The sequence below is a fragment of the Rhinolophus hipposideros genome (assembly GCF_964194185.1).
Source record: "Rhinolophus hipposideros genome assembly, chromosome: 3".
NCBI classification, from domain to species: Eukaryota; Metazoa; Chordata; class Mammalia; order Chiroptera; family Rhinolophidae; genus Rhinolophus; species Rhinolophus hipposideros.
Genome location: NC_138049.1, coordinates 45,666,593 through 45,685,468, shown reverse-complemented (window position 1 = coordinate 45,685,468; position 18,876 = coordinate 45,666,593). Strand labels below are relative to the sequence as shown.

The 18,876-nt window shown below is 33.5% G+C and overlaps 1 protein-coding gene across 6 annotated transcripts in view; it reads right to left on the bottom strand.

The window, feature by feature from the left end:
- The window catches only part of CDK19 (cyclin dependent kinase 19), a 129,028-nt gene that overhangs the window by 71,931 nt on the left and 38,221 nt on the right, over positions 1 to 18,876 (bottom strand). For 5 of the 6 annotated variants that reach the window (XM_081033194.1, XM_081033190.1, XM_081033192.1 and 2 more), the window contains one exon: positions 10,599 to 10,674. In XM_081033194.1, coding sequence (XP_080889320.1) covers positions 10,599 to 10,622 — 24 coding nt within the window. In that variant the 5' untranslated portion in view covers positions 10,623 to 10,674. The remainder of the gene's footprint in view (positions 1 to 10,598; positions 10,675 to 18,876) is intronic. The other variant, XM_081033191.1, reaches the window with a different exon arrangement.

Here is an 18,876-nt window from a genome sequence, read left to right as displayed (position 1 = left end):
CCGCTGTGCCCTTTTGAGTTCCCAATTCACAGAATCCATGTGCATAATAAAAAAGGCGTTTTATGCCACTTTGGGATTAGGATTAATCCAATTAGGATTAGGATTTTGGATTGGAATTTTGGATTAGGTATTAAGGAATAATACTGGAATAACTATCTCAGGACCTAATTACAGGTACAAATAACCCCAGAATAAGCTTTTATACATGTAGATAGCCAGGATAGTAGGGGAGAAATCACTTTCAAGTTAATTAACTACTAAGTAAACTCAAGATTGGAATAATTTCCCCTTGATTAGTGCCAGCTGCTATTTAACAATTCATTTACATTTACAGCAAAATTTCTTCTGATTCTGAGACATCTTTGAGCCTTATCTACTAAAATACCTGCATTTTAAAAGACCTCCAGGTGATATGTAGGCCCACGAAGTTTGAGAATCTCTAGAATATCAAATTTAGATAATTAGAGATTATCATTCTATAAACTCTAGATTATAGAATGAGCAGCTGTGATGATGTTGGAGACAGGTTAATATAAAAAGAACAGGGGCAGGCCCGGTGGGGCTCAGGCAGTTAGAGCTCCCTGCTCCTAACGCCAAAGGCTGCCTGCCAGTTCGATTCCCACATGGGCCAGTGGGGTCTCAACCACAAGGTTGCCAGTTTGACTCCTCGTCTCCCACAAGGGATGGTGGGCTGTGCCCCTCCAACTAACAACTGGCAACTGGACCTAGAGCTGAACTGCACCCTCCTCAACAACAATTGAAAGGACAACTTGACTTGGAAAAAATCCTGGAAGTACACACTGTTCCCCAATAAAGTCCTGTTCCCTTTCCCCAATAAAATCTTTAAAAAAAAAAATAAAAAAGAACATAGGCAAATCCATAAAGACAGAAAGCAGATTAATGATTCCCAGGTGCTGAGGGAAAGGGGAAAAAGGAAATTACTACTGAATACAGTGTTTCTCTCTGGGGTGACAAATAACATTCTGGAATTAGAGAGTAGTGATGCTTGCATAACTGTGTAGGTATACTTAAATCAAGGAATTATACACTTTAAAAGGATGAACTTTATGGTATGTTAATTATATCTCAATTTCAGAAAAGAAGATTAACAGCACTGGGCCCTTTGCAGTCTCTCCTACGAAGGTGTCTAACTGGTTATCTCTGTACTATATGATTGGCTGATTTCAATACTAGTGGTTGGCTATTACAATTAAAGATATTTACATTAAAAATCATTCTCTTTGATAAAACCACCCAACTTTCTCTTTCCTGTATAAACTATGCAATGTTCAGTAGTTGCATTTTATGTAGACTATGAATGGAAACCATGTCTTCATAAACAGAAAAAAGACGGAATAATTAATAGCTTGAGCAGAAAGGAATGTATAATCTAGATTGTAATAATTCCTTGAAATTTTGCAGTATTGCTGTATTTCTAATTATCATGATTACTATTATATGATCTTCTGTATCTTTCTCCAAAATAAACAATCAAATCTGTGAAATTCAGGTCACCATCTTCACCTAACCCCTATTCCTGCCTACCTCTGCCCTCTTGCTCAGTAAATTGTGCCATCAGCCACCTAGTTGATCAAGAGAAACATTGTGGTCAACTTTGTCTTCTCTCTTTTTCCATCACTGAATGTCTGCTTCTTCCAACCTCTGTTATGCTCTAATACAAACCGCTATCACCTTTTATTTTGGTGTCAGCAAAAGCTTCTAAACAGGTCTTCCTTCATCCATTCTTATCCCTCTTCAATCCACTCAGAAAGCAAAGATAGTTTTAAAACTCAAATTTAGTATTCTTTCTCTTAAAAACCTTAAATTATCCTGATGATTTTAGGATAATCCTTAGTAATTTACAAGGTCATTCAAGATGACCCCAGTCTAACAGTTCAACATTTCTATCCCCAGTTCTTCCTCTTAACCCAACCATGTTAGACTTCTTTCATGCCTTTAATGCACCAAGTTCTCTAGTCTTTACTTTGTATTTTTTGTACTACTGGTACTTTATTGAGGTATGATTTACATGCAGTAAAATGAGCAAGTCTTACGTGATCAGCATGAATTTTGACAAACATACCACCTATGTAACTATCAACCAGATCAAGATATAGAACATTTCTATCACTCAATAAAGTTCACATGTGCCCCTTTCCACTCAACCCTTCCCCCAACTCCTGGCAACCACTATTCTGATTTCTGCCACAATAGATATTTCTGTCATTCTTGAATTTCATATAAATGAGAACAAACCCACATGTATTCTTCTGAGTCTGGCCTCTTACTCATCATTTCTGAGATTCATCCATGTTACTGTTCAGTTTTCTTTTTTAGAGTTGAGTAGTAACCTTTGCTACAGATACACCATAAATTGTTTATCCATTCCCCTATTGGTGGATATTTGGATTGTTTCCTGTTTAAGGAGATTATGAATAAAGTTGCCAAGAATGTTCTTCACAAGTTTTCTGTGGTCACATGCAGTGATTCTTCTTGGATATATGTATACCTAGAAATGGAATTTCTGGGTCATACAATTGGTATATGTATATATTCATTAGAAACTCAAATTTTTCCCAAAGTGGCTGTACCCTTTTGTGCTTCCATCCCCTCCATATCCTCACCTACAATGGGATGATCAGTCTTAATTTAGACCTCTTAGTGGATGTACAGTATTTTTTCATCTAGTCTAATTTTTAGTCAAAGTAATATATTTATAATAAAAAAAGTAGTATCACAGGAATTATAATCAAACAAACCTCTAATCCATCCCTCCCTTTCCCTACATACAAGTACTTATAACTTTTTGTGGTTTTGGTTCTTTGGTTTGATTATTTCCTATCTCTAAGTGTTTATATCACTATTCTTCACTTTCAACTTTAAATATTATTTTCTGTTATAGAAAATAATAGATGAAACTAGCTGATTTACACCCCCATCTCCATCTTCCCACTCCATCTTCTTTACTTAGATGATCATTTTTACTTCATCTATTGTTTACTTTTAAAATTATTCTTAACACCAATTTTTTTGTTTCAACTCTGGACAGTACTTCTATTATTCACACATTAATGAGGGTAACACTAACTGCTACAGTACACAAACCCCAAAATTTCAGTTGCTTAACACAACAGAAATTTACGTGCTGCTGTTGTAATAACTCATTAACTTGGTAGGCTTGAAGGGAATTAAAACAGTACACTCTTCCAGTTATTCATAAAACTTCTAGGCCTTCCTACACGTTGTTTTCTCAGGCCAAATGCCTTTTCCCACTTCCTTCTCCTTCACCCAGCCAGCTCCTGTCTGTCTTTCAGACTTCCACTACCACAAAACCCCCAAGGAGCCCTCTCACACTCCCAAGTATGGGCTAGACTATTATCCAGCATTCTGCTTAACATTGTGATGGTATTGATTACATCGTGTCAAAATTGGTGTTTTCTTACCTGTCTCCTCCAAAACAATACATTTCTTAAAGGGAAAATTTTTGCTCAATACTATATCCTCAGCAGTTAGCACAATGCCTGGATTATAATAGATACTCAAATATTTCATGAAAAACCAACTTATTATTCCTACCACTTATTCATTAAATCATACATGGTTATGGGAAGGAGAATCAGAATGAATCCAGAATTTTAAATAATGAAAACAAATAGTCCACAAAGTTTAATTTTTTTATTTCAAGTAATAATTTGCCTAAAGTACTACTGAGAAAACTTTATCAGAACAACAAAGTCTTTAGTTGTTGTTAATATGGTTAAAATAACAAATTCAAATAAATTATTACATTTATTAAGTTTTCTTTTTTAGAGTTGTTCCAAGTATTGTACTAGACAGATTCCAAGGATTCAAGAGTGAATATATCAGACACAATCCCTGACCTAAATTTTATGAAGGCAAAATGAACCTATACTAAAAATACTTTAAAAATGCTAATATATGAACAACAAAAAAAACCTGCAACAATGGGAATCTCAATTCCATAAAGCCCACTAAATGGACTGTTCATTTTTGGGCAAGAGGAAAACAGAGCATTGTAAATTACTAATTAATAACAAATGAGCAATTGTTTATGTGATAAATGATTTCTGTATGCTTCTGGGAAAATTCTAAGTATGAATCTACATACCATACATAACTAGACAGAAAAACAGTTCCAGATAAGAATAAGAAAAACAGATAAAATAAGTACAAACAGTTTTTGTGGAATCACAAACAGCTACAATTGTGGAACAGACCTACTTTGGGCAAATGGTGGGGGAAAAAGACAGAAAACACGTAAGACACGAGTAAGAAATAAGAAGAGGAACAAGAAATAAGACCAACAATAGGAGAAAAAGAAGCGAAATGAAAAATCAAATGATGGGATTAAAAATATTACTTAGCATACTAATAAGTTTCACACACGTTTTGAATTCAAGGTAAGAATTTGAGGAACAATTAGAATTTCTTTTCAGAATCTCCTAATGAGTTGTGAAACCCACAAGTTAATTAAATCACATATAGCGCATATAGCATATTATATAAATCACATATAGCATAGATTTAGCTGAACCCAAAAACAATGGTAATTCAATATTACCCAAAACAACACACAGTGTCAACTCAATTACATGTTCCACAATTAGGTATGCATCTAGGACTGATTAGCATTTAGATATTATAATTAAAATGCCTGATTCTTACATATTTAAATGTTATTTCATTATAAATTACTTTCTATTTTTTATAATAAAGGGGTTTATAATGATTTTTAAATTATGCATGTAAATAGGTTATATCATCTATGAATTTCAATTCAGGATAAAATAACTGTTATAAAAGGGGGAATTAGGTCGATTGGGGTTGAGAATATACAGCATCTATATTTAGGAGTAAACTTATTGGGTAATAAGGTCTGTAATTCTTAACTTTACTAAATAAACTGTTTCCCTCAGTGTTGCAATATAATTTATAATTCCACTAGCACTGCATGACAGTTCCAGTATTCTATATACTTGCAAATACTTGATACTGTTACCAATTTGCTGGGCAAAAATATATATCTCACTGTGGTGGTATTTTGTATTTCTATGATCATTAATATAATTGAGCATCTTTTTTATTTACTCACCATCTGTTTCACTTTTTAAATAAAGTTCTTATTTAACTCTTTGGCCTGTTTTTCTATTGGATTAAAAATACATAACTTGAAGAATTCTCTTTGAGAAAGAATAAAGTTCACACCACACCCGCAACACCCAAAGACCAAAACCACAAATAAAGTTAGGCTTATTAACCAGATTATTTTTAAAATATAAAGTGGTATGGCAAACTTATTAGAAAGGTAGACAAACCAAAAGGAAAAAAAAAAGCTTTTCTAAAGTGGAACTTACTTATAGAGAGAAAAGGTTGTATCCAAACTTCAGTTACTTACTACTCTGCAAGTAAGGTTTTCAAATATGTTTTTCTTTTCTGATATTATTTTACTATCAACAATACCTAGCATTATTATCTTGGGCAAATTCAATCCTTTGGCAATCATTTTGTTTCTAATGGTAATTTACTTTCAACTATTTGAATGCCATATTATCTAATCACATCACTAAAATCTACAAACTATAGAATTTCCAATTAAGTAAAATATTTTTTTAAGAAAAATAGTCTATTCCAACTTTGAAAACTACTGAGCTGCTGAGTATGCTAAGAAGCTTATAAACCAATATTTGTCTTATCAGATTATATCATTCTTATTATATACCGAGAATTATATAAAATAATTATAAAACAGAATTATGTTTTGAACAATAATTTCATTCTTTCGAAACGCAAGTATATTAACTCTAGTTTGTATCTGTTAAAGTTCTGCTTCATCTTGACTTAGCACTGTTCTGATCTGTTTTTTGCTTGTTAATTAAGCCAAAGATCTCTATTAAAAATGTGCACAGCTTATGTCACTGATATAAGAAAAAGATGTGTAACTGTGTCAGTATGATAATCCACTGGTATTTGAAGTAACCTCCTTAGCCCAATTGTGCTCCAGTCTTTGCTTTAATGTGTTATAGTACCAAATCCCTAATTGTGTGCTTCCTGTTTCAGATCCCTGTCACTTTAGATTACCCTATCCACTAGGCTCTTTCTGCTGACTTGAGCCAGCCATTGCCTGGCTAAGTGCCTCCATTTCTCATTTTCCTGGTTACTCCTGAAACCCTACCAGCGGCCTCCCAGATCCCCAGCCTGCCTTACCTTCCTCATTATCCCCTCCATCCTCTTTTCCTCCCAGGCATAGACCTAGCTCCCAATCCTCACAGCTTAGATAATACAATTTCTACTCCTGCCTCTGGTTGCCATAATACCCCTAACTTCTGACATTATGACTAATCTCCCCCAATCCCTACTCTAGTTTCCAATGCCTCAGATCCCTGGCCAATGACCTGGACCTAAAAGGCCTGTTGCCATTTAGAAAACTATGAAGGGCTAAGATGTGTCCCGGCACGTAAGATTTTAATTCTGAATGTGTTTCTCCATGGAAACAACGTTATAACTGGTCCTCAGGTTCTTTAGTATTAGAGTACCATAACTCAGTTACCTATAGGCTACATAGGTTTTGGTTGGGTAGACCGGTAACCTGGGCATCATTTATATCAACGTTTCCTGAGGAAAAAGGCATTTCACATTTCAAATAACTAACTTAAAAAGACTTCCGCCTTCCTGAAAATGCTGCTCTGTATTCTCTCAGCAAGCAACACTGTGTTACAAAGAATAGTGATCCATACCTGTTAAATAACTGATATATTGGGGGGGGGGGGGACACAATTGTATCTGCTACTATAGTATATTTTAAATATAATTTAGCATTCAAAGACCACAACAAATTAACTGAATTTTTAGAACAGTATGTACTGGCCCCCCGTTTATTATTACTGATGTAAGCTATGGCCACCCACAACTTACCCTCCATCACATTAATGAATTCAACTTAGAAAGGAGGAAAGTTAACCTTAATTGAGAATTGATTATGAGACAAAAGGCTTACGTACTATAATTTATTGTTACTGCAATTCTGTGAGATTAGGTACTATTAATTCCACTTTAGACATTTAGAAACTAAGGTTCACAGGAACCAGATGTATTGATAGTTGGTTTATATGATTAATAACTTTATTAGGCCAAAAAAAAGAAAAAAAGAGAGTACATAGACTGAGAAAGATGTTTAATTTCAAATCCAAATAAATCAAAATAAGTAGTCTGAAGGATGAACAATAAATAAAAGTAGAAATTAGCTATATTTTAACCTTAGAGCTTAGATGGGGTATGTGCCACTAAAATATATGCAAGCGTCAGACTTTCTGCTCTCCTGGGCAATTCCTCCCTAAGAACTTCAACATATTTGAAAAGAAGTGCTTTGTCAAAACATTTCATGAGATTTAGTTGATTGATATACTGGTTATAGGGTAGGGCTGAGAATGATCTGGAACATTAGGAAGTTAAGAAACTCAGGAATTCTGAGAATCTGGGCAACCAGTGGGCTGCTGTATGGCCTACTTCCTTGGGAATGCCAGCCCTAGAAGCAAATCAAGGTATGTCCTGACACCCTTTACAACAGCTTCATTTCTATAGCTACCTAGAAGATGGATCCTGTTTCTAACAGCAACTTGCCCAACTCCATTATAGAAATAATGGGAAGTCCAGATACAACCCCAAGTCTGTCTGAATCCAAAGTCCATATTCTCTCATTTTATAATCTGAAACCAAAGGGATTTTTTTTTAAATAACTACTTTGTTTTTCCACATCAATATCTTATTTTGAACCTACGATAAGAATAACCAAGATTATGTTGAATTTTATAATTTAGTATCTTCTATGATAAGATACTTTAAAAGTTATTTTTTAAAAGTTTATTGGGATAACAATGGTTAGTAAAGTTACGTAGGTTTCAAGGGTACAATTCTGTAATACATCATCTATATATCTCACTGTGTGTTCACCACCCAGAGTCAGTTCTTCCATCACCAAATATTTGATCACGTTTACTCTCATCTACCTTACTCTTAAATTAAATGTATAGATTCTTAAAAATAATTTACTTTAAACACAGTGAAAACAATTTCAACAAAAAATTATATATTCTTTAATTGAAGTTGAAATAGGAAAAAGTTATCAATCAGAATAAAAACAACCATTTACTATGCATTATTTGAGACTCTGAGCTTAGCCCTTTGCATGCCATTATCAGATTTATTTTCAGTCCTTATTCTGAATTATGTCACTATAGCGTAATTTTGCTTCAATATTATTCAAGAGAAAAATAAACAACACTAAGAATAAAGAATTAATAGCCAATTAAATCTAATCTAATTAGAACAGGAATAGGAAATTGATCATTTTTGTACTTTTAAGAGAATAGAGATCTTCAGTTAAAATAAAAGGACTATAAACAGTAACTCAATGTACACAAAAAATAAAGAGCACTGCTAAAGGCAACCACAACAATAGCAAATGAAAAAGAGAGCATAAATGTATTTTTGTTTATAACTCTTTTTCTTCAATATGATCTAAAAGATACTGCATAAAGAATAATTATAAAACTGTGCTTGTGAGCTTATAATGTACAAGGATATATGCACTTAGGCACTATGCTTCTATAACAGCCATCGAAATTTGTGTCCAATCTCTATCAGGCTGCGGCTAAGTCATTCAGGTAGTGAGAAACTAGTACTCAATCTAGAAACTCTGCATTCTATGTAAAGTTCTATTAGGCAAACTCTCAATAAAAATATGAAGGCTGTGAATGGCTTTAAAAGTTAAGCTTTTCTAGCTTCTACACAATAACAAAATGAAAAGTCAACTACATAATCAGAGAAAATATTTGCAAACCATATATCTGATAAGGTTTAATATCCAAAATATATCGGAACTTATTCAATTTAATAGAAAAAAATCCAATTAAAACTGAGCAGAGGAATTGAATAGACATTTTCCAAAGAAGACAAACAACTAGCCAACAGGTACATGAAAAGGTGCTCAACATCACTAATCATCAAGGAAAGGTAAAACAAAACCACAGTGAGATACCATCTCACACCTTTTACAATGACTATCATCAAAAAGATAAGAGATAAATGCTGGAGAGGATGTGGAGAAAAGGAAACCCATGGATTCCTCAGCATATATTAATCAGTCTATTTCATTAACAAAGTTTACAATAGGGTTTTCTTTTTCTAATAATCATATACTTTAAATATCACCTACCTACCCAATTAACATATGGATGGTGAATTAACGCTATACTAAATTGTTGTACTCTAAAACAGCAAAATTGCACACTAATGATACTCATATTGATTGAGATAATAATGTTTAAGAATTTTAGGGAGGAAAAATCGTGTACTAAATGCATATTCTGGTAGGATATTTGTAACACCACTTTGCAATTAATAGAACACTCCCAAATTGAACATTTTAAAGCAATATATTTATATTCTAAAGTAAACTTAGGCTCACAGACTCCTAATAGAATTTGTTTTGTTCTGTTTCTTTATTCAACAAATATTTACGGGGCACACTCTATGTGCCAGGCACTAAAAGATAAGGTCCCTGCCCCTCAAAGTGTGCACAGTCTAGTAAGAAGCTCCCATTCTGAAATCAAAAACTTTATGGTGAGAAAGGACCTCATAGTTCCCTTATTTCACAAATAAGGAAACTAGGACTCGTGGTTAATTTAGCTACTAAGACAGACAGACACTCAGGTCTACAGATTTCCTGCCTCATGTTTTCTTTGCACCACACTTTTTCTTATTACTAACAGAGTGCTTCCAAGTGAGTCAACTGAAACATGGAACTATGGGCAATGTACGTAATAGTTACCAAATGAGAGACAGAATTCCCTATTACATGTGATATTATGATAAAGCCCCTATAAGAAACTGAAGAATTAAATAAGATACTGAAGAACAAAATAAGGTAATATAATAGTAACCTTTCTAATCCATAATTATGGTTTTGATCTATAAAATGGGGATATTAAAAGTACTCATTTCATATAATTGCTGTGAAAATTAATACCTGAAAGTACTTAGTAAGCCTGGTACCTAGTAAATAGTAAATGTTAGGTATTCTTATAGACAATCATTACTTAAATATATATGTGTGTCCTATAAAGAAAAAAAAAAGAAACTATATTTCTTTAAGGAATTATCCTATTATTATTATGGTCTTATTTTTCTAGCAACTAGTAAAATCTAGCACTAAAACATTTATTTCTGAAAAAAATTTTAATATGCGAATATCTAACAGTATCATCCCTTTCTCTATAAAGACACATCAGTCCTAAAATTACAGAAAAATATATTAATGAAATTATTTACATTGAAACATAATTTAAATTAAATCCTCACTTGGTTCAGTATTCCTAAGATTATAAACCCTAAATATTAAGAGAATGTTCAAAGATGACTTTCAAATAATTAACGAATTTATGCAGCTTTTCTCATTTTATATAAACTATCATTAACATCTTTGAAATAACCATGCATTGTATACATTAATGACACTATTTTATATTAATATCAATCATCATCCAATATCAATAACAAAATAAATATTTATATCCACTTACTGCAATCTCTCTACAAGCTGACATGGATATTCCTGTTCCTTCAATTTGCTTCAATGCATATTCTTTTTCATCTTTTCTGCATATGAACAAAAAAAAATTATTTTTTGTACACATTATTTTGATTGAAAATTATAACTACAAAAACAATGAAAATGCACTAGTCTTGCAGTGATATGTAAATACTACTGTCACTATGCATGCACTGCTTATTACTTCTGATATTTCAACTGCAGAAATATGAAATACCAAATAAAATTCATGTCACAATGAAAATACCAGACAGACAAAATTCAAAACTGAAACAGAACAGGATACTAAACACAGCACTAGTTTCAAAACTAAACAAACATAAACTCAAGCATATTGCAATTTAATTCTACTCCTGTCTTAATTATCTGGAGTCTACGAAAGCATTTTATTATAAACATTAATCACAAAAACAAATGGCAGGTGTAAACTCCTATATTCATTCAAAGTAATTTCACAGTGTAAGAACCACTAAATAGGAGGGAGGAGCTATGGAAAAATGTTGATGGATTGGGATACCCTATTACTCACCTAGGATAAAGGACAGATATTCAAAAGTCCCAAGACTTCAACCAAAAGCCTTGGAAAGACTTCAAAACTTCAGCCAACACCTCATTCACAAGAACTCTAAGAAAAACCCAGTAGTTACAGTGAACTGTCCAAACAATGGAGGTAGGATTAAGAATTCTGGGAATCTACAGTAATTACCAGGGTGCTTAACAAAGGGAAGACAGCATTTCAATAATGGTGATACAGTCCATAAAAACATTAAGAGTATCAGATGAGTGGCTAGTGTCACACAGTATCCTCAGGGTACTGACTCCAGAAGCAGCCACACCAAGATCCCAACTAAATGTCACAAATGCAGTTCATACCATGGGGTGTTCTGATAAGAGGAGTATAATCCATGCCCTCCAAATTTTGTCTTTTGATCACTGTATTTTGCCATATATAATGCACATTTTTGCCCAAATTTGTGAGGGAAAAATAAGGATGCGCATAATTCTGTATCCATAAAAATGTTTTTAATTCCTTTATTTATGCTTATGAGTTAAAAGTATAACTCTAGAAATCAATAACGATATCCATCTGCAAAATAATACCAGGGAATACGATCATAGGTTTTGTTGAACTTACAATGAATGATGTGTAACTATCATAAATTTGTTACCAGTACATGAAACTTTTTGTACCTTGTATCTGTTCTTGTGTTTTGTAATTATTTGTTAAACAAAATTTATTGTACCATGATATGCTAAAAAATAAACGCTAAAATGTCTTTATAACACAAAAAACAAGTACATAAAGGTAAACAAATAAAACTTTGAATTAAAAAGTTAAAGCAAAAGAATTTTTCCCTGAAAGGTTGGGCCAAAAACGTGGGTGTGCATTATACATAGGAGCGCATTATATACGGCAAAATACAGTCTACCATATTAGAGCCTCAGCAAGGCAGCACCATGTCACGATGGTTTCGTCGAATGGTGGTACCTAAGTACTGCCATACCTGTCCTACTTATCTATTGCTCATTTTCCCCATTCTGTGTTTACTAGCAGATAAAACAGTTTAAGAGGTTATCAGGTTATTTGTAATATGTATTTTAAAACATTTAAAGTGCCTTTTGAAGATTCTCACAATCACCTATGCTTTGAGCAATAACTGACTTACTTTCCCCCACAATCAGTTTGAAAACTACATCCATTTCTCTTCCAACACATGGCATTCAAGGTAGTTAAGCGGCATTTGGGTAAAGAGAAAATACACCAGACATATCAACAAGATGGTCTGTTATGCAGTTAATAAAATGATAATCATGAAGGTCATTAGAAACATGGAAAATGTTTGCCATATACTACTGAGAAAACACACAAATTATGCCATATAAAATATACATATATCTAGACATATATGGAAAGTAACATAAAAAATAAAAACAGTTGTGTTAAATGTAGGAAGTTACATTAACTAGCTTTAGTGCTATTATATTGTCTTTTGAATTAGAATTAGAGGGAAATAGAAAAAAAGCCAAAATGATTTGACATTATGAAAATAGTCAACTACTAAAACAATCTTTAGTATTGTCAAAGTGGTATCTTAGGCATGTTTTCAAGAGCAAAGTCAAAAACAGGGAAAGTTTAAGTGATCGTTTTTTTCCCTTTTTCTGTCTGTTTCCTCCAAACATAAAACTAGACTTTTTTCAGCCTACCCAGAAGCCACTAAAGAAGTACAAAACAGCATGTCGCTGAATGTAATTAAAACCAGATGTCCCCCACCACCTTAAATATATGTGTATATGTGTGAGAGCACTTATGCCTGAGATGCTTAACACGGTGCTTACAATGTAAATTTCATAATTCAATAATTAAATTAACTACCAGGTATCTATTGCAGAATAAACTTAATAAATTATTAAACTTTTATTAGATTTCTGAGAAAATTTTCATAGGAAATCATAATTTTTAAACAGAAATAAAATAAATAAATTTCAAGCCCCAGTTCCCCTAAATGAACTGCTCCAGACGCTCATGTAATTGCATAGTTTTATTTTTAATACTACTGTAAAGAATATTACACAATCTGGATAGGTTATCGTTGCTATGGAAACTATAAGATATTTGCAGTAAGTCAAAAGTACAAAATTAACACATCACATTAATGACTTCTGAATTTCATATCCAGGCTGTCAAAGGAATTTGAAAGCTTGGGCAGAATAGACTGACGCACAGACTTCTTACTCTGAATTATATGGGTGGGATCTAGGAACAAACCCAGTAATTATTTCACTTAATAAGTTTAAATATAACTTCCATCTGCTAAATTAATACAATACTCAAAGATATGCAAACTTCAAATTTATTTGCAGTTTTTACATTGAAGACTGAAAGAAAGCACATATATCGTTACCATTTCTCTTGCATATTAACATCAGATGTAAGCGATGATGTGGCACCTCTGAGGTTTACCATATGAAGAAGTGGCAGCATCCCAGCAGGCATATGGGGCTCACTTTCACCACTGTACTATGTCAATGCGAATCTTCGGTCAGATGCCAATACCTTAGTTATGAAACTAAAGATGGTCCTTTCCCACAATGCCCACAAATATTTCAATGACTAGCACGTGGGGCAGGGAAGCTTTATTGCTCTCAACCCATGTGAGTGCCCCTCTCCAGGAGTTCCTCCAAAAGGTGGGGACAGTTCATGCCCCACAGCTTACATGTCTCGGGTACACCTAACATTAAGTATCATAAAAGTATAATCTGCTCTTTCACGTGACAAGGCTGAAAGGCCGGTGAACCTGGCCTACGCTGCTCTGATAACCTGGCTTTTACAAGCAGCCTAGTTCTTTCTTAAAACTATTTTATTTCTAAATTACTCTTATTTCTAAATAAAAGTAGTATATTATTTACTGTAATAAAGACAGACAAAGGAATTTCAAAGCCTTCAGATAAGCTGCTCTCTAAATTTTAGTGCATATTAGATACTATAGTTAGAGCAACTGCATACTGAAAATAATCAAAGGAGTTAACTAAATAAATCCAGGAGAATTAAAAATATATAAATGTGTAATATAAACATGGATATATTTAATTTAGAATTTGTTTAATGACATTTCTCCTATACGTTAGGAATGCGTATGAAAACTATGCAGGTTTCAATTTCAGCAGTTACAAAGAAAGCAACTGTTAGACAGGAACATTACGTAACAACGAAATAGAAAAATTAGTTTGGCAGAGACTGTGATCCTATTACTTTTTCCACCTGAGACACTATGTTCTAGAAAACTCCTGATGCAAGCAATTCTATAGATAGTAAGAAAAATAAGAAGCACATAGTTGTGCAAACTATAGAAATCATTGCCTTAAAATAAAAGCTTTAACCAGACTGAGTGGTAGCATTTAAATGTAATTCAGGGAAGAACTGCTCAAGCCTAAAGAAACAAGGTCAGTACATAAGAACATGTCTTGAATGGATTAGGAACTGGCTTAAAGAAAAAGATAGTCGTATACCTTTCAATGCCTACCTGTCAGTCTATACTTGGTGACTAGCCTCCAGCAAGGTGAAGCGTCCTTCCGCAGCCTGTATGCACAACTAGAGTTAAGGGCTGGCCACAACCCCGTTTCGTATAATCATAACTATATAGGCCCAAGGCTTTTTGGCTCCTATCAAAACTACTACCAGCTGTGCAGTTCATCCCTGAGCCATCTTTGGTCCCAAGGACCCATGGCAGACAAAAATTTAGAAGCATCTTTTAAGAAAAAAAGGCGGAAATTCAAGCTCAAGCAAGGCTGAGGGAAAATTTTTAGTCTTCAAATTAGTAGAGTTAAAATCCACTTATGTTTCTAAGGAAAATAAAAGAAACTTACTATTTTATTTTACATCAACCAACAAACAACTACTGAATAAATACTATATGCCCAACACTATGCCAAACTCTGAGGATGAACAAAATTAGAAACTGACCCTAGATATCTGTGATACCCTAGATATCACAGAAGGTCACAATTAGCCAGAAAAAGATTCTGGGTGAGCAGGAAATATAAACAAATAACTCTGATATGACTTCTTCTGCATCTAAGAAGTACGCGTCACAGGCACAGAGACTAGTATTTCTTTCAGAGCTTTAAGAAAGGTAACTACAAGAGTAGTGCCTTTAATAAAGGAGTTTCTCAGGCACAGAACAGATGAGGGGGATAGAGAATTCCAGGCAGAAGTATAGCAGAAGCGTATTCCGACAGAAGCAGAAGCATATCCAGGCAGAAGCATATTCAAGAAATCGCTGGTATGTTCAGTATAGCTGGAAACTGGGGGCATGATGACAGGGGCAAGAAATGAGGTTAGAAAAGAAAAGGGACTGTGTGAGCGCAGCAAAGAAGCTTGTATTTCATTATGTAAACAGTGTGGAACGAAAGGTTTTTAGAACAGAGAAGGTAAACTAACAGATCTTTGCTCAGAAATGTAACTGTGGAGGCAGAGCAAACACTTGGTAGGTTGTGTCAAAAGTCCAGATAAGAAAAGATGACAGACTAGATTAGAATAGTGGCACAGAACAGACATGGGTTCAAAACACATTTCTGAGTCAGAATTGACAAAATTTAGTAATCCCTTTGATTCTGTAAGTCAAGGAAAGAAAGACTCTGAAGATGGATGAAGTTTTCACTTTGTCTAATCGTGTGAATGAAAATACCATTAACCAAAGAAATGATGATGTAAATAAATGGAGACCAGGAAATATAGATTTTTATTCTAAAGGCAACTAAAGTTACGCATGAAGATTATTCTTATTAGGAAGGACTGAAATGAGAAGTGTGGAAAACAATTAGAGGTTACTGTTAAGTGTGAGAAGTGAGAACTAGGATTAGTATAATAGAATGTTAGCTTCAAAAGAGGTTTGACGACCATGTTACAACCTCTTCATTTTAAAGATGAAGAAACTAGGCCAGCAGCTACAAGGAGAGCTGAGACGGAATCTTCTAATTCCAAGTCCAACATTCTCCATAACAGTGTTGTTAATAGTAAGACTGGAGAAAAGAAGGAACACATGTGACAGTCATTTTAAAGGCAGAATTGGCAGGACCAAATGAATAAATAATGAAGATTAAGATGACTGAACCAAGGATAAATCTGAGATTGGTTGATGGGAAAAATAATATTAACAAGATGTGAGTCAGGGTCTCAGAAGGTTCTTAAGCTCATAAACGATTCTTTTAGATAGAAACTCCAACCAAAACTGAAAATATCTGAGAAGTTCAAAAAGGAGATGTCCTAAAGATGTTTATTGAGGGCCTACTACAGTAGTTTCAGCTTGAAAGGACTTGAGTTTACTGGATTACTGATACTGGATTAGAGGAAATAGCACATAGAAAAGATGACTTTTTTGGTGCCCAGGGAAAAAAAAAACTTGAGGCCAGGAGGGAGGAGACAGAGAGGGAAGAAAAAAGACAGAATAATTTCTGAGCACTTCTCTCTCACATCCTTTGAGAAGACAAACAATTCTATGAATTCATCCTTCAAGTTTTCTTTTCAAAACCCTAAGAGTAGAATTCAGATAATGAAATCATCATAAATATAGTAACTAAGATGGTACAGTATTACCAGGTTTTATAACTAGGTGTTACCAATAAGACATTATTCAAACAATATGATACCTGAGTCTCGCCAAAAAAAAATTTTTTTTAAAGAATGCTGGCATATGTCACCCCAATAAAATTAATTAAAAAAAAAAAAAAAAAAAAGAATGCTGGCATAAATCAATGTTATATCCCTTTATCTAATATGTGATGGTTTGGTTTAGATGGTTAAGAGACTTCCACATCACACATAAAAATAAGAAAAAAAATATGGAATAAAAATTTGGAAAATCAAAAAAGATCATTTAGTTTTACATTGGTATCATATGGGATAATTCAATATCATTAAGTCAGTATTTAGACAGCCTAGTAGTAATGATACCTTATTTGGGAACTCTTTTCTTTATTATATAATACCATGATATTTTAAATTTATCATGAAATTTTCCAAAAATGAACAAACAAATGACAGTGATACTCCATGTATCACAGAGCTTCAACAAATACCAACACATGGCTAGTCTTTTTTCCACTGTCTCCCCTTTTCTTGATTATTTTGAAACAAAACCCAGACATAACATTTGATTCATAAACAGTTCAATACTATATTTTTAATTATCAGAAATATTTTTGTTTTAAATAATAGTCCTTTGAAATAATTCTGAAATATTAAAAATTCTGTAATACAAGTTACTGTTGTTATTTTGTATTCCCCTTACTAATGAATGTCAAATAATACTAGCACTTTCTTTATGCTTTCATCTATCAAAGAGTCCATCTATTCATTATCTATAAACATCACCAAAATACAGTAAGTCTCCCTTACTGAAATTCTGGATTCCCTTTTTACGTGGAAATCTGACAAATTTCCCTCTTTGCCTTCATTCTTTAGAAAGACTGCCTTTTTTAGTCTCTCTTCCTAAAAACTGATTTTTCAATTAACATATCTCTTGCTCTAAAAAAAAAAACCTTCATTTTATACTATTTTCTTCATTCAGAATTCTGTCTATTTACTATTTTAAAGGTTCTAAAATGACAAAATTTCAGAAACTTCTATTATGTCAAATTCTTATTGCTCAGAAGTGATTTTAATTAGAACAAACATATCTGCTGTCATGGCTTAAGACTTCAGGCATGAAAAGTGTTAAGTTTAAAATGTAAATAATTAAGGACTACATTACAGAGAAGGTAATTATTAGCAAACATTGAGTGTAAACCAAAGTTTTAACATAAAACATTATCTTCCTTTGAGAATTCATGATTCTCAAGTCAGACTTACTTGCTACAAAAGGTAATATAGCAAGTAATGCCAGACATTCCTTTCAGAAATGTTTTACTAAGCATGTGCTGTGTACCAGGCACTGTGCTGGGCTCTAGATAGAGTGGGAAGAACAAGACAATCCTTTCCCTTGTGAACCGATACACAGAGAGATACAAAAGCAAGGGACATAAGCTGATAAGCATGACAGCAGATATATGTGCAAAGTACGTTGAATAAAGAAAGGTTTGGTTCTGGTAGAGGGGCTCGATACAGAGGGCTATCAGGTAAAAAGAATTTTCAAAGGGAACATCCACATGGACCTTGAGAGATGAGAAGGCTTTCACAAAGCAAACAAAAGGAGTCAGGGCCTTATGGACACCAGAAATGCATGGACAAAGTCTGAAGATTAAAATTTACGCTACATTCAAGAAATCAGCAGAAGACAAGTGAATACAGCTAGAACACAAGACATGAAGCAACACATGAAAAGAGTAAAGAAGATGGAATTAGCATAGTCTTGTATGGTATGCTAAAAAGTTGGCATTTTTCCCATAAAATTGGCAGCATTAGAAGTTTCAAGCAAGAGAAACATACAACCAAACTGGTATTCTCAATAAGCGGACAGTATGCAGCATGGATCAGAGGATTTAAAGTCAAAGGTAAAAGTTTTAGGAAGGGTTGCTAAGGACCAAAATTAGAGTAAATATACTAAGAATGGAAAGAATGTATTCAAGAAGCATTCCAGAGATAGGCTTATCTATTGTGGCCAAATAGATGAGGTATGATCAAAAAATATGGTGAATGTTTAAATCAAAAATAACATTACAGTAAAAGACACATTGCCATTAATCCTCCTCAAAATATGACCCCTCTTTTCGAACAAACTTATCCCATCATTCTTGCCGCTTTCTGGACCAGT